At 31.7% G+C, this 17,316-nt stretch overlaps 1 protein-coding gene across 1 annotated transcript; it reads left to right on the forward strand.

The window, feature by feature from the left end:
* The first annotated feature begins 1,111 nt into the window (after positions 1–1,111).
* Positions 1,112–14,899, forward strand: LOC105364645 (uncharacterized protein DDB_G0284459). The gene is made up of 7 exons (XM_011502625.1): positions 1,112–1,250; positions 3,620–3,879; positions 5,944–6,426; positions 7,835–8,658; positions 9,926–10,237; positions 12,267–12,514; positions 14,235–14,899. Exons 1-7 carry the CDS (start codon positions 1,236–1,238, stop codon positions 14,607–14,609), a joined length of 2,517 nt encoding a protein of 838 aa, XP_011500927.1. The 5' UTR covers positions 1,112–1,235; the 3' UTR covers positions 14,610–14,899.
* Positions 14,900–17,316: the final 2,417 nt, after the last annotated feature.

Here is a 17,316-nt window from a genome sequence, read left to right on the forward strand (position 1 = left end):
TTCATTACGTAACCAATTTATTCATTACCGAAGCCTGTGATTTTTTCCAAAGTATAGATCTATACGTGTTCAGCTGCTGCTGTTGAGATCAATTTTCGAAAGGACAAGTATTATAATACGGTAACACTGTAAATAATGATACAAGCGCAAAAGTTTAGAAATTGTTCTGCAGAAATAAGCAAAATGTGCATACACGTATGCCGCCGTCCATTGTATAAGCCATCCACTCATTTTCAAGTCAGTTCTCTTCTTTTTCTTCTTTAGACGCACGGGCGAGTGATTACAAAAGCAAAACATTAAATACAAGGCAAAAGAGAATTTATAATATGCATCGACCATGCTTGGGATTTTTTAAAATTCGAAGCAAACTTCCAACATGAACTTCCATTTTATAATTGTTGAGAAATACATTGAAGCGAGAATTAATTCTTAAAAAGAGAGCGATAGTTTTTGAAAAATAAAATTATTGTAAATAGCATACACGATAATAGTGAACGGTAAGTCGTTTAGATAAATATAATAGTAATTATTATTACATTGTGATGAACTGTGCATTTAAAAAAGAAGAAAAGGAAGCACGCGAAAAAGAATAACGGCTATATTTTCTCAAATATCGAATCCCATCATGTACCCATAAGTTATGGTGTGTCAGAAATGTGCATTATTGTAACGTATGATACGTATGATACCAAAATGAAAATAAAAATGAAAAACAACAAGAAAACAACAACGTAATGTTATATATATCATAAAAGTTTGAAGGAAATTCGTGTCTAAAGTGAGATAAAATTTTTTTTGTTGAGTTATTTAACTGTGCAGGTCACTCTATGCATATATAAACGTAACATGACAAAGCAAAGTGTATTAAATGAAACGATAAATAAAATAAAATAAATGATGAGACGATGCGTTTAGAAGCTGGCCTATTTCGTACGAACCTCAAACGGAACTTTCATAAAATTCGTTGATTCCAAAATGTTTCCCTTTCATTTAACAGCAATATTTTATTTATTATAATGCATAAATACATTCGAGACTTTATAATTACTGTATTTTAAGTTGGCAATCTTGTTTCTGTAAAATACATTCTCGGTACGCTTTGCTGTTTACTATTTCTTTCGCACACACACACGCATAAGATACATTCGACTTTCGACGAGCTAAAGCTTTAGTTATCAGCACGTGAGCAAATGGGATAGTTTTTGTTTCTCTTTTAATTCCAGAAACTTTAAGACATGGTTGTATTAAAGGTATTCAATTTCTTTTTCAAATAAGTTATTTTTATGTTCTTAAGCGTAAGAATATCTGAAAAATATGTGAAATTTTAATGATTATGCATATGTGGCTATGTTTGAAAATATACGTTATGGCAATACATAAAGATAGTAACGTGGTAGTGAATAAGTAGAGTAGCGTTAGCCACGCGATCGTTATTATTTAGATAAATGTTATCTTGTGATTTTAGCACATTCGCGAGATTTAATTAATTTTCCAATAAATCAAACCGAGTGCTTTGATCATAAAGATAACCTCTCATTAGCTTTAATTATAATCGGTCATTATTAAATTTGGTATATTAATATACGTTCGACGGGTAGGCGCGCGCGCATACCTACGCATGCCAACGCACACCTACGCACGTTCGCATGGAGCTTTAATATAATACGCGTTTGTGCATTTCAAACGAGAAATAAAATGTGGAAAATATAATAATAATTAAACATTTTACTTCACATAAGTACTTCGTTTCAACAGTTAAATTAAATAGGACTTTATCTTGTTTTTTTATAGTTTTTAAATGAAAAATTAAAGAAACAAATTTTAAATAAGTAGAATTCTATTTTTATAGTGTAATAATCTTTAAAACATTTGAATAAATGTGCCGTATGACGATTATGAAGTACAATATATAAAATCCCGTAGCCTAATTGATTTATTATTATTTTTATTCGATATTGTATATGTAATATATTTTTTGTAATTATATACATTTTAAATGTTTAATTGATTATATGATATATTATATAGATCCAGTGAGCGAGATTTATTTATTTTCTTTTTTTTTTTTTTAAACTTTAGATATAAATCTGATTATTGTTCTATCATAAAAATGATTGGGTTTAAGTTAAAAGTTAATTTTTGTATTTGTTAAATAATTTCCAGTCGAGCTCTTAAAATTTTCCCAGATATAGTTTTACGTTGGTTCTAATGAAAACAAAAGGTACGCGGCCAGGTACTACTATTTATATGCATATTCGTAATTAACTAATATGAAAGTGCAGATTTAATTTAAACAATTGTCAATTAAAAAAGTAAGGAAAATTAGTTTTTATAATGTGTCCGAGGTATCGCTAATTTTAAATATCATAAAATTAATTTAATCACGATATTGATTATTTTATGCGATTATCAATTCATCGGTTTTTTCGGGTATAGACATTAACACATTTTTCTATTTTTTATAATATTTTAAGATTTTTATATTACGTACGTATATAGATTAAAAATTTACACAAAGCAGCTATTTATGCATCCTAATGTTCATTTTTCCCTTTCATTAAACAAGCACCTTTTGCATTTCATAAAGTTTTGTATTACTTTAAATTTATAATTTACATTTATAATTTTTAAATACCAAATAAAATTGAAAATAGCGATTGTATTTATTCAAATTTATATTGCATATAGAAAATATTTTCTTGAATTATTTTAGGCCTTTTAAAGAAAGAATTATAAAATAAGGAATGATATAAAAAGATAATTAGTATAAAATATCAATTTTTTTTAAATTTATACAAAGTATAATTAATGATTTTATACATGGAGATATAGAATGAATTTTTACTAATTAAAAGAAATGCTTTCAGCTTTATCAATATCAAGACTATTATACTTTATAATAAAATGCTTAAAAATAATATGAAGTTAATAATATAAGCAAAATAATAATTTTAATACAGCATAAAATAAAAAATAAAATTTTATAATAATATTTAAATTCATATAGTATTGTAGACATAATGTGGGTAATACTTGAATATTTCATCATATGAAAATTTCATTTAAGGGAAAGATGGTCAACTTTTCGATATTTTGTTATAAAAATTTAAAAATGATTAAAATATTCTTCGATTTTAAAGTAAAATAAAATAAAGTAACTTATGTGGAATTTTACGGATCTGAAATATGAAGGAGACCTGATATATGAATGTTAATACATATTTATGAAATTTTGCGCGTATAAAGCAAATTATTTAAAAACTCGACTATTACATTTAATAACAAGATATTAAATTTTGCAGTATTTTTCCGAATATTACGTTATAATATTATTGATATTATTATATTACGTTAAATAAATTGAATAAATATATATCACTAATTCGTGTATGTTTAGCAAATGGAGTAGCATAAATAAAAACAGCACGTTCATTTCACGTAGAATCGAAAATATTAGTAGGACATAATTTCCCTTACGAAGTAACGTTTAACAAAAAGGGATATTATTCTGAGTATATTTTTAGTATAAATAACAAAACGCAATCAACCGTTGGGAGATTTACCCTCTGACCCCTGGGTCCGGCAATGCCGTATTAACGGTAACTCTCGTCATCGTCAGGAAAATGGCTGTCGAATTTGTCCCAAGATCTTTTGCTGCACCGAATGTCGGGATATCCACGAGAATCGTAAACACCCAAACCCCAAGTGCTCGCTTTGCCTGAAGCAAGACCTTCCTTACAAGCCGCTTGTCAACCCGGAACTGCGCAAAAATTCCGAGTTTTTCTGCCATATAGCGTTCAATCATCTGCCCCTTGGCTGTAAACTCTGTGGTGATAAGTACACTGGTATTCAGGACCTACTTACCGCACAATCCTGCAGGTACGTAATTTATCAGCTCGTAAATCGTGCCCTTGTCTCTTGGCAATTAAATTTACTAACAAATGCTTTGGTTTAAATAAGTGGTGACATTTTTTTGTGGTTTTATATAATGAGATGAAGTACGTTTAACATTCAAAAAATTTTCATATTTATTAGTATTTACTCCTTGTTTTCATCTCCTTATAAGAACTAATGTACTTTACAAAGCTTTTTATTACATGCAGCTTTATTTGCTAATAAATCTTAATTTTAAATTATTCTACTTTAAAATTTTACTCCAGTTTATTATTATTTTACTTTCTCTTTTACTTCAATATATTTATAATAATTTCTATGCTTTATTATTCGACTTTCGTATATATTAAAAAAAAAATTTTGTTCATTTTCAAATTGTTCCCTTTACTTTTTTCCAGCATATTCCCCCTTCCTCCCTCATCACTATCTCTCTCTCTCTCTCTCTCTCTCTCTCTCTATCTATCTATCTATCTATCTATCTATCTATCTTTTTGCATTTTCTCTGTAGTTAAATTTTTTATTTTATGAATTAATTTTTTATTTATTGATACGATTTTTTCATATATTTTTCTGTAGTTCTTCTTAGATATTTTTACATGTTATTCTTAGATTGTACTTGTTATTGACTTATTCTAATCTTCGCTCTGATCATTTTCTGCCTTTTGTCCAACATTTCCTTAATATTTCTAACTGATTTTTTATTTCTACATCTTGTTTTTTTCTTCCACACGCTCATTCAAAGATCTTATTTATATTTCGTTGATATTTTCTCGTCGATCACTATATTCTTTTACGTTGTCGAATCCTGCCTTAATATTCATTAATTTTATTTCCCCACCTCTATAATTCATATTTTTCTTTTCTTTTGAATATTTTATAAATATTCTAAAAAATTTCTCTTGCATACTTCATATGGTTGTCATCGATTTAACCATTTTTCTTTTATATTATTTTATATGCTTACTCACTCTTCGTATTACATATTCAAGATACTTCAGTTCCTTTATATTTTCTATTTCTGAAGGCATTTTCTTTCTTCAAGTGTAAGTTAATAGCTTTATATCGCCGTTATACGTCATTGCTCGTGCACGTTTTTTTTCTATTGTTACTTCTTTTGCTTATCTTCTTTCAGTTCTTGCAAGCCTGTGAAGTATGTACTAAATATCGCTGAGCTGAAAACTGTATCGTATGCATGGATTATCACACCTATAACCTAAGAATGTCAAACAATATTGCTAAATAATAATTGATTGTACTTAAAATTATCTTAAATTTAATTGGTGATCAACGTAAGTTTTGAGAAACACTCCGAGACAAGGAAAATGATCAATAATTTCATTAGAAGCGTATAATTAATAATCCGTGCGGATAATTACTTTATTTCTCATTAACGTATATTCATGTTAGCGTTATTAAACGACGAATGATGAAGTAACAGTTGTAAACGGTAACGACATATACATTGATGTTACGCAGTGGGTTTTGCAAAAACATACCTGAACGGATTCTAAAACGCATGGCTAAACGACGTAAATAATTTTTCAACTGAACGTTAAATTTGATCTTCATAAGTTACTAGTTATAAATAATTAAAAGACCTAGACCTTTCTCAGTATGAGAGAAAAAGATCAAATATTTATTGATATTAAACAATAATTGTAACATTTTATATCTTAGTCAATTAATTCTACGCAATATATAGTGGACGAGATTAATATAAAATATTGACTAATAAAGAGCACTGGGATGTTTGAAAATTGGAAGAGCTCGTTTTGACTTTTAAATATTAGTCTATGGTATTGTTATATGATTGTAGCAATGCTTTATTATTAAATCGAATACCCAACCGAACAAAATGGAGGAAAACCTTTTAGGAAGACTTGGCGAAGCGAATATTTGCATGCATAATAGAAGGTAAACGGTAGACGGTGCGATTGCGATATTTTTTTATCACCGTACTGATGTAATATTAAAAAGCACTCGCATTAAGCGTTGAGCTAATGAAAGCGAGGCTCGAGCCTTCCTAATAATCATAATAATAAAACACAGGTGGTGGAGCATTGACTTGAAGCGGAAGCAGCGGGAGAGCCAAGCAGCAGTTACCGTCGCCGAAGACGTCCCTCACATCGCTGTCAACGACTCGGGCGACTCGGAAAATAATCTACCCGTAACGCCGTTATTCGCCATCTCCATCGACGACAGCAAGTCCTTGAAGATCGCCGACAGCAGCTCGATACTGCGTCTAAAACAGGAGAACTTTGACTCACCGCCGGAGTTGGTGAGGCACACGAGCACACCAATGCATAGCATCGGCGTCCTGGGTCAGAAGCAGCTTGGCACCGCTGCCATACCCCAATTTGTTCTCAAGACACCATCCTCGTTCGATAAGCACACCTTCGAGACGACCGAGAGCACGTGCAGTCACGTTGCTTCGTCGGGATTCGAGTCACGATATTACACCGGAATTAGCTCGAGCATTGACGAACCTTTAACGAAGCTTGCTCTTTCTAATAATAATACCGATAATACGGGGTAAGAAAGAAGGATTATTGATATTATCGTCGATAAATAGCTTGGGTTTTCCTTTTAATCCATACAATTTTTTAATGAAGGAACATGCCTTAAGCATTCGTGAAATTAGGTTACAGCAATAGGGAAATGTATAATTTACATAAAACAATAAATAATAGATAGTACAACGAGCTTTAACGAAAGTGAAATAATACGTACTTGTGTTATAGTAAATGTGATAAAAATAAGTTTTTATTATTATTTTTCACTGCGCAATATTTTATTCAAACGTAAATCTTTAATCTAAGACATTTTACTATATAGACCTATTTTCATTAATTATGAGTAGAAAAATAATGCGCAGAAAGTTTTAAAATAGTTCATCTTATGAATATGGAAATTTATATGAGTGAAATGGTTTTCTACCGTACTGTCTATTCACATCATACACTATTTTTATGAATCCCACGTTTATGTAACGGAATGTTTTGTTACATATGAAATGATTGTTAGAATGCAGCATTATTATCTGTAATTATTTAATTTTCACCCAAAGTTTACTTAATGTTTCAAAGTTCAATGCCTTTAAAGCATAGACTAAAGAACATTATTATAATTATGATAATATTTATATTATGATATATTATGTTATATATAGAGGGCCTATAAGGTTGTTAATAATTAAATAAAATTAAATTAATTAAAAAAAAAAAAAAAAACATGTCCAAAGCAATATGTAAGGTTTCGTAAGTCACTGTTTTCTAAACTTCTCATCAATAATTACTTACTTAAAATTAATAGCTAATTTCGTTTCAAAAGTTCCAGCGCATTTTCAAAACGCTTAAATATTTAGGTTTATGATATCAATATCATTTGATTAAATCCAATGAATTGTCAAAAATAAATGGAACATGTACTTCATTAGATGCAACAACTTTCATTTAATGTATAAAAACTTTAATTTATACTCACTGTAAGGCTATTGAACAAAAGTAAAAAGGATATATGAGAGTATAGATAGCAATAAGTGAAAGTAGTACAGATACGTTACATCAAAAATCTGCATTTGCAGATAATAAATTATTGAAAATTTATTATTCGCATGATGCATTTACATTTTATCCGATTTTTAAAAATCAGTAAATCGAAAGCCCTACAAAATGTGAGTAAAGTACTATGATACACGCATCTATCATCTCATGAAATCGCACGAGAAATCTTTGCATTCGCACATTGTACATGCAGTAATTATAATGATATGCATTCTCTGCATACGTATTACAAACGAATCGCACTTTCCACATACTCTTCAAGAACAATTCCTGCTTAATCTATCATCCAAAACAAAAAAAGCAATAAAAGAAACAAAAAAGAATTAAATAAAAGAAACAATCGGATAATCAAATGTACAATTAACAATGATTTATAGTGAGAACCAGCCCGAGGTCGATCCATCCTGGAATTCGCCATCCTGTCCCGTTACGAAAAATCATCTGCCACCGATGAGCGCCGAAGTGGCTAATGACAAGAAAGATCTTGTAGAGAGGAGCATTATGAAGTCGGACGTGCTGGACCGCGTGAGCCGCACGAGCGACAGCAGCCGCGACTCCATTGGGAAACGGGTGAGGTTTTCGGATCAGTGTCCAAACCTTGAGAGAATGTCTCCATCGAGCACGAATTGCTCGGTGCAGGAGACAGCCGCCGACAGCAGTGCTCATCTGGCTGACAGTGAAATTTTCTTCGAGGCACAGGAGAGTCTCGACGACAGCGGACCATGTGACGGAAGCGAGCCATATCCCTATTGTCAACGTAGCAACAAGGAGCGGACTGAAGGGGAGAATTCGCCCACGTCCTCTACCTCCGACTGCATCAATGACGATGGCAATTCCAACTCCAGCGGTAATAACAATAGTGCCAATTGCAGTGGAGACGAGAAAAACGGCAACGATAAGGTTGACGAGAGCAGCTGCAGCGAGAACGTCAAGAACAATGGCGGTGACGATCGCAACGACAAAGATAAGAAAAATGACAGTAATAATAACAACCAGGAGAGGAAGATTGAAAAGGATGTCGACAGCAGTGTGGAGAAGAGCAAGACAAATACGTCATCGAGAGTTTTAATGATGGTTTTAGTGGAGAAAACGGATTCCAAAAGTTTATCCAGTCTGGATTTACGCCCATTGATAGACTCTGGATTGAAGAAACTTGAGAAGAGAGTGGCAGCGGTTAACAGCTCTCCGCATACGGATAAGGGTACAATAATTAATGTTATTCGATAAATCTATCATGTATTATTTTATTAAGCGTTAACATATAACTTAGTATCATCGCAATGTTCATAATAAGGTAAATGATAAATCATCAATTGTAGATAGTTTATTAGAGGTTATTAGGAGGATAAGAAGATATGAGAATTTATCAAATAGGTGACATAAACCGACTTACCTTTAAGTCGCCAAAAACTTGTTATTACAATATTTTGCATTTAATGGAGAAATTCATGACTTTTATTTCAAACTAATGGTTATTTTAAGAGACGTAGATTGGTCGCATATTTAATTTTATTAACTAATATTTTATGCTAATTGTATTTAGAAGTTTATATTATAATTTTAAAAAAAAGTACAATGAAATTAAATGTTTTCCATCAGGATTATAATTTTTTAATTTTTCTTCAAAAAAATTCTGCCAATGACCTATAATGAGTCGCTTTATTGTATAGTTATTTATAAATTAAATTCCATTATATGATATTCACTTATTATTTCCATCTATCGTATATCAAATTACGATTAACGAAAAACATGAATACTTTTGTTTATTGCTAATTTATTTCAATTTAAAATTTTCGATTTTATATAAATGTATTGTTTTAAATTTTTCTCTAGAGTAAGATTTTATTTCAAAATTTATTGATAATTGACGTGATGATTGTAAATAATTTTTCAAATAAAATATGAAAATATAATAATTTCATCTTCATGGATTTATTTATCTAAAATTTGTTCTCACGATAAATATATTTCATTTGAATATATCATTGTTTTTGTAGGCGCAAATTAATTGGAGAATATATATATATATATATATGTATATATATATATATATATATAATTAATCAATTATGTACCTAAATTAATTGAAATAATTAAATGTATTCAATATTCCTCGTATAATTAACAGAAATAAGATACGAAATTGAGTATTTATTAGTGAAACAATTTTATTTGTTATTTCGCTATTCCTTTGTCGAAACTTATTTGGACGCATAAATATTTGCAGGCATTATATTTTTAATTTGCATATAACCATAAATTGCGGATATAATAAAAATTCGGTTAACATTGATTTATATTATAATTTTCATGAGAAAAACGTAATTGTTACTAAATAATAAATAATATTATCGAGATGTACATTAGTGATATGAAAAATAGGTCGTTATTTATAGCTTTAAAACTCTCACAGGCTAAAAATATATAATAAAGGAAGTAAAATGTATAAAAAAACATATTCACAGGGTACTACGAGTGTAGCTGCCAGTCGTCAAAGTTCAGCACGGAAGTGTCAAGTTTTGCGCGCAAAGTGAACAGCACATTCGTCGAGGATAAAAGTGCAAAAGCCCGGTTTGGCAGCTTCAGAGCCACGGGAAGGGAAGAGCGCCAGGCTGGTGGCTTGGAATCGAAGCTGTCGCAAGAGGTCAGGAAGGCGGACGGGGAGCCGGAGCGCCAGGTGACCAAGAAAGCAGACGGCCTCATCAGCTCCTGCATGTCGGATGGGATTTTTTCGGTAGTGGCGAGAGTCGTTAGATGCGCACTTAAGAAATTGCCTGGTAAAAGTCTATTACAATTGCTCATCTGCGCCGCCGCATTACGCCCCAATTTCGCAAGGCGTCCGCTGCTTTCCATCTTCGCGCGCGGGAAATCCTTGCCGTATTCAATGCTTTCCCCCCTCTCTTCTCTCTCGTTTCTGTTTGCTCTATTATTTTTATTTTTTTTTTCTTTATTATTGTATGCGTTCGCGCGTACACCTTTCCTTTTCCGACTTTACTGCCTTGTGCTCACTGCTGCGGCGGTGCGTTTTCTTTTTTTCCCTAGTGCAGACAAACGCGCAGTTGAGTATTGTGAGAAGTGTTTCGGCGCATCGCGAATTGTTTTCGACGTATCTTTATGACTTTAAGAAGTAACCTAATTAATTAAGGCATTGTTTTGTTCAGTAATCGAATTAACGCCATTGTTTTGTTTTTGGTTATTCGCTTATCATTCTTGCACATTGTCCCTCGTGAAGTTCATTAAATTACTTCTACGGCTTAAAACACGGTAAAAAATTCTAATGTACGTTTCCGTATAAAATAGCCTTATCCAGGAACACTCGATTACTATTGCCTTATTGATTATAAATGGATAAATTTTTTTTTCAATACACTTTATTGTAAAATGCATCATTAATACATTATATCGTGTACATTTGCATGTAAATGTATTTTGCAAATAATGGTAAATTTTCCAAAATATAGATTCTTATTTTATTCAATATAGAATCTCTAGTTCTAAATGTTTCAAAGTAGCTAAAATTTTTGGGAGAAAAATATTGTTTTTAAATCTTTATTCTGACAATAATTTTTTCTATACGACAAAATTGCGGGATTGTGATTTTTATGACTTTTTCAATTTAACCGTTTTCGTTCCAATCGTTTTATTACAAAATGTATGTTTGGTCAATCAATGAAACTCAAATTCTATTTTACCAGCGCTCGAAAATGTATTACATTAATACTTGGCAATAGTACATAAAAAATTTAGTAATATTTATTTAATATTGTATATAAATATTATTATACGGATAAAGCCTAAAGTTATGCGTAAAATTAGAGCTAATTATATTAATTGTTTATATGATTTGATTTATTATGGATATAAATATGCTTAAATTATGTTTAAAGATAATAATTAGAAAAATATTTCATATTAAATAAAAACTGTTTGGCTGTAAAGGCAAAAATAACAAACTATAATTTTCAAGCATATTCACGTGAAAAATGATTTTTCACATAAAAAATTAAAACTTTAACCATTTATTCATTATTTATGTAAAATTTTACATAAATTACCGCTACATCTTATTTATTATTTTGCAAAAATTGTCTATAGGAACTTAAAACTTCCTTAACTTTCTCTTAATTTTTTATACTATGTTATAAAACTTGCGTACTTTTCATCTTTCAGTGTAATATAAACTCGTTTTGAAAGTATTGTAAAAAAAAAAAAGTAAAGTCGAATTCTTTGTTATCCTACAATCCAGATTTTCGTTTATATTTCGGTCGATTAATGTCGACAAGTACTGCAAGTTTTTTAAACGAACGGCAGCAAATTGCAGTCAACCATAGTTGATGAAATGAAAAAAGAAAATATCAAAATAAAATAAGAAATAAAACAAAACAAAAAGCAAATAAGAAATACGAATTTTCAATGCTCAATCGGTGTATCGATTTGTTATGTCGCTTAATGGCATTCAAATTCGACATTTCGGCTTGAAAATCGCAGAGTCTTGTTATAATTGTATGATAAATGTAAGTAAGTCGAAAAAATGAGAAATCGGAAAATAATTTTAAGGTTTATATTTTGGCATTTGCAGAGTTGGGATAATTTTCATAGCACTCGCCCATTAAAAATTCTATGCCACTATGTCAGATTCCCCTTTTCGTAATACGCACAGCCGTATTAAGGCAAATATTTATCCATACTTTGTTTGTAGTACAAACGCATTTATGTGGATTGTGATGTGACTTCGTCGTGCAAGACAATGACCCAGGTGACGGGCTCAACGACGCGCACTTAATAACTTTCACGAATTCGTTGCAGCCGTGACCTCGGTGACCTCAAGGAACCTGTCGCGAGAGCCTCTGCCTCAGACCGCCTGCTCACCGGTCAGGATCACGACGACCTCTTCGCTCTCCATCACCTCGGCGGAGGTTCTCGCGGTAGGCTCCGGCTGCAGTGCCTCCACCTCGCACATCATGCTCCAGAGATCGGCTAGCAAACGGCCGCGGGATCGCCTTGATTCGGGGGAAGAGTCGAGGTACCAAGTTCCTCGCGATTCTTCAGGTAAGGTCGGCCTTGGCCGACGAGCGACCACCTACAACAGTCACGCAGCTCTAGAGTCATGTATGATCTTATGCATGCGTTAATGAAATGACGGTGCGCGATGGGCTTCTATTGTTACGAAGCCGCGACTAACGAACGAGAAAGTCTCGTTTTCCAACTATTTGGTATTGGCAGCATTTCATTTTAATGCCAATCTTTTCTATTATGCGTACGTCTAATTATGATTATAGTTTATCTAACATATACTTGTAATATATGATTATCATAGGCATTTGAAGCTGTTGATTTTACAAAGTCGCGTTCTTCAAATCAAATCGGAAATCGAAGAAATACTTTCAGTATCCATGCATGTAAAATACATATGGACGGTATAAGAAAATTTTGAATTATTAAAATTTTAATTAAATGAATAAATTTTTACGTTTAAGCGAAAGCGACTGCTTTAAATTAACTTACTGTTAGTTTCATTAGATCATTAACATTTTATCGATGCAAAAGACTCAATTTGTTGATTATTAAACGCAGATTCTAAATTACAGTACAAAACTATTCTTATTACAAACCGTATTTTACTACGCACTTTTATTAAAGTAATTAACAAATTAATATTTGTTTTTATTAACGTTGTGAGATTTACGTTGGATTACATCTTTTTTTTTCTTTTATAATATTTGATATGCTGATGCTTGAAATAAAAATAATGTGCCAGAAAAATATTCCTCTTTAATTCGTTATATTGTATGTGAATTTTGGTGCTTGAAATTTATCTCTTAACTTAATCATCGATTCGATATTCTATGCATAAATGTATAATGCACAATGCATACAGTATTTTTTATATTTTATTTTATGGAGTTTTAAACGTTTAATAGAATCTTTGAATTTTCGCAATCGTTTCGTAAATACTGTTTCGTATATTAAGAAATTTAAATGGCGATTATCTCTACACTTGGTTCAGTAGGCTCAATGTGTTACTTCTGCTTATTGTTTTTAAGCGTTGGAGAAAAAAAAAAGAGAGAGACAAAAGAGAACGTGTAATCGGCACAAAATGTATTTTCAAATACATTTATTATAATTGCCTATCAATGCGGCTACTTTGCCCTACTAATAAAGTACGCATTATTTCTTTCGTTTACTAATAATCTGTCGACTATAGCCATAAAAGAATTAATTATACGTATAAAGCATAAGTAAAAATACGCTGAGATGTAAAATAAAAAAAAAAGAAAAAAAAAATAGATTAAAGTATATGACCGATAATTATTTTACAAAGAAAATTAATATTCGATGGCTGACAACGTATGCTATACCATTAATTAGTTATTTCGAAAAAGTTAGAAGCCGCGAGGTTAACTCCGAAGCGACTTTTCACGAAATTTTATATTAATTTCTTTTATACGTCGATTTTACTTTAAGGCGCAACGATTTCACAGTACGTATTTCACATTACTTTACGACATAAAGTGAATGTATTGAGAATGCGGATTCAAATTAAACACGAGCTCGTAACGCATTCTAATAGATTCCACATTTTGAATTAGCTCCCAGTGAGATGAAATATACGGAGCGTCAATTACTAATACCATTATGAGCTTGCACATAAAGACCGTAAGCCAAGTGACACGCCGATAATCATAAAAGAGTTAAGGCCAAGAAACGGGCATTGCGTTAGCTCGAGCTTACGCTAAAGTTTAAAGGTTTAGTTAGCTGCGTGTGAAGCACTAGATGCACAGCTCCGCGGCGCGTTCGGCCCCAACTAATAACAATAACAACAACGCCAACAGTGGCAGCAACGACAGCGTCGCCGAGGCTTTGTCATTGCCCCTCGGATACGGCCGCAACCAACCGCACAACAAAACGACTGTTCCAGGTAACTTGAGTCCACGAAGCGAGGTGATCTCGAGTCCCGCGGCGAAACGTCATCGCGGTTGGTACCGCATAAGGGCCCGTGAGCCGATAGCTCGCATGCGCAAACGTCAGATCGTCTCGCCGAGAGGCGCCTCCCTCGAGACCCAGCGCTTCCAGCAGGGCTCGCTGACAATCGGGGACACCTATCTGCCATTGCCCTCCCGAGCCCACCAGTCGACGCAGACGGAGTGATTGCCGAGGATTCGAGAGCACCGATCAACCGATCGCTGGTAATAATCTGGTGCTGAGGTGCAAGCGAGCCGCTGGTCGTACGAGCTCCACGGCGAAGGCGATGTCCCCGGTAGTAAGGAGTAGTGACATCTTCGTCCTTCGGCCCGCTACTACTGCTGCCGACATGTGTAAAGATTGTTCTCTCTTCCTTGGGATCGGCTGCTTTAGCCAAACTAAGGAATTATATTTCTTTTCGCATGCAAAAAGGGATTTAGTGCATGGAATTTGGTCCGTCTTTAATATAGTTTGGGGTGGATTGTTAAGCGAGGTATCGTTGAATGAAGTCATTTTTTTTTTCTTCAAATGATGGTCCTAGTTGAAGATGTACCTAAAGCTTCCTTTTTCTCTTTTTTTTTTTTTTTTTTTTTTTTAGACAATTTTTTCTCACTTCATCGTTGTTGAGAAAAATGCAGTTTTTTGTCTATGTAGAATGCAATTTTCAACGTTCTTCGAGTAATGCAACTGTGATACGATATCAAATTGATGTAAACATTTCCTTACTATATACGACATTTCCTCGCTTTTAGTGTTTAGTTTTTAAAATAATTTTATGCTCGGTAATATTATGAACAAAGTATTTTTTTAAAAGCATTTCGAAAAGTACCAAATAAATTTTATAAAATAAATTTTTAATAGATAATTGCTTGCCACTTGTAAATATTTGAAATACCAATCGTTTATATAAATGTGAAACCATTGATATTCTCATTGCATTAAAGTGTAATTTTACGTGTCATGCTGCATACTTTGTTTAAGCTAAATATGTTATTAGGTGTAATTTATTTAAACTTAATGTGCTACAATTGCAGCATCTGTACTTAAGTTATTTACTTGTCCTAGTGCCATTTCATGTCATAAGAGAATTAATACGTTGAAAATTATACGGTTGATTGTATATTTATGTTATAGTAAGAATAAGAATAAAAATGCAAATAAATGAATGATAAAAAATAAATAAAAAAATAAAAAAAAAAAATAAAAAAAAAATAAAATAAAATAAAAAAGAATAAAGAAAAACGCGAAAAAACGAAGTAAGCATATTTATGGTTGTATATTATCATAATTATCATCATCGTCGTCATCGTCGTCATCGTCGTCGTCACCACTACTATTATTATTATTAGTTTTGTTGTTATTATCATTATTTATTATTTATCATTATCATCATCATTATTATTATTATTATTATTGTTGTTGTTGTTGTTATTATTATTATTATTATTATTATTATTATTATTATTATTACTACTACTACTACTATCATTATTATTATTATTGTTATTGTTGTTACAACCACTACTATTGCCAAGAGTTATCATTTTCATATTTTTGTGCTTTACATTTGACGTATATGTAGATGGTATCGTAGTGTGCGTCAATCGCTATGTAATGTTAAATACAATCAACATTAATTTATTGGTATTATACAGAAGCTGATTTAATGCTTCTTCGAAAACATTAAGCAAAAAGAGGATTGCAGAAAGGAAAAACGAAAAATGAATTATTTTTCGTGTTTTTTCCGCGATTTTTCTCACAATCCGTGTTATGCGGATATTGACAAAAAAAAAAAAAAAAAAAAAAAAAAAAAAAAAAAAAAAAAAAAAAAAAAAAAAAAAAAAGTTTCCAGTAAGAAAGCCACGCATAATTGGGCCTTAAGTGGCGAAACGAGTCGTGTCGCGGTCTTTTAAGTTCTTCTTGATAATCAACGTTCTGCTTGTTATCCACTTGAACAAAGCGAGTAAGATATACTGGTTCATAGTATTTACATTCGTCGTTTGTGTCGATCCAATGAGAAGGTGCATTGAACATCCACTAATTCATCTAACTAATTCTTGATCAAGTTACACGCCTCTGAGAGTCATTAATGCTTTAAACTCGATCATCCACACTACTTAAGTAACATCTAATTTTATAATTTCTTTGTTATGCGTAAGTGCATCATACGTAGTTAGGCGCAATGCTCAAATCAGCTCAAATAATTCTATTTTTAATTTATGCGATTTTTTACTTGTGTGAATATTAAATGAAATTATAATGTATGATACTTTCGAAATAAAACAGCCATGATTGCATTCAATGCAGGCAGAGAGGAACGTGTTCGATCGCTCACTGCTCTTACGTGCATTCGATGCCATTGAATTTGCAGTGTAAATTTAATGAAAATAAAGAAACTTTTTTAAGCTAATGAATAATTTAATCTGTGCTTTCCTTTCTTCATTCTATCATGCCACGTTTTGTGTTCACTTTCATATAAAATATAATATTCGTTACCAAAAAAAAAAAAAAAAAAAAAAAAAAAAAAGTGTTTGAAACCCACATTAAAAAACAGTGTTTGAAACCCACATTGATTTTCCTTAATAAAATAAGCGACAAAATTAAAAAAATAATTTATCTATATTTCCTTTTTTCATCGCGTTTAGGATCAATTGATATTAGTGAGGAAAATTTCAATCATATATATTTGAGTTGATAGATTTTTTTAACGTAAATAATTATAAGCTATGTCCATTTTTATAACAAAGTATCCACACGAAGGCTTAAGTTAACAAACAAATGATCGATATTTAAAACAGTTTATGAAACTGTTGCTATGAAATGGATTTAGTGCCTACTTTAATCGATAATCTCCACACAGTCGCATCTACGTCGTATCCCTTAAGTTACACAT

Source organism: Ceratosolen solmsi, unplaced genomic scaffold (assembly GCF_000503995.2).
Source record: "Ceratosolen solmsi marchali unplaced genomic scaffold, CerSol_1.0 scaffold39, whole genome shotgun sequence".
Lineage (NCBI taxonomy): Eukaryota > Metazoa > Arthropoda > Insecta > Hymenoptera > Agaonidae > Ceratosolen > Ceratosolen solmsi.

Excerpts from the sequence above, each read along its gene's own strand:
- LOC105364645 (XM_011502625.1), top strand. Across the intron at positions 6,427-7,834 it reads AATAATACCGATAATACGGG|TGAGAACCAGCCCGAGGTCG; the intron begins GTAAGAAAGAAG and ends AATGATTTATAG. Across the intron at positions 12,515-14,234 it reads CTCGCGATTCTTCAGGTAAG|ATGCACAGCTCCGCGGCGCG; the intron begins GTCGGCCTTGGC and ends GTGAAGCACTAG.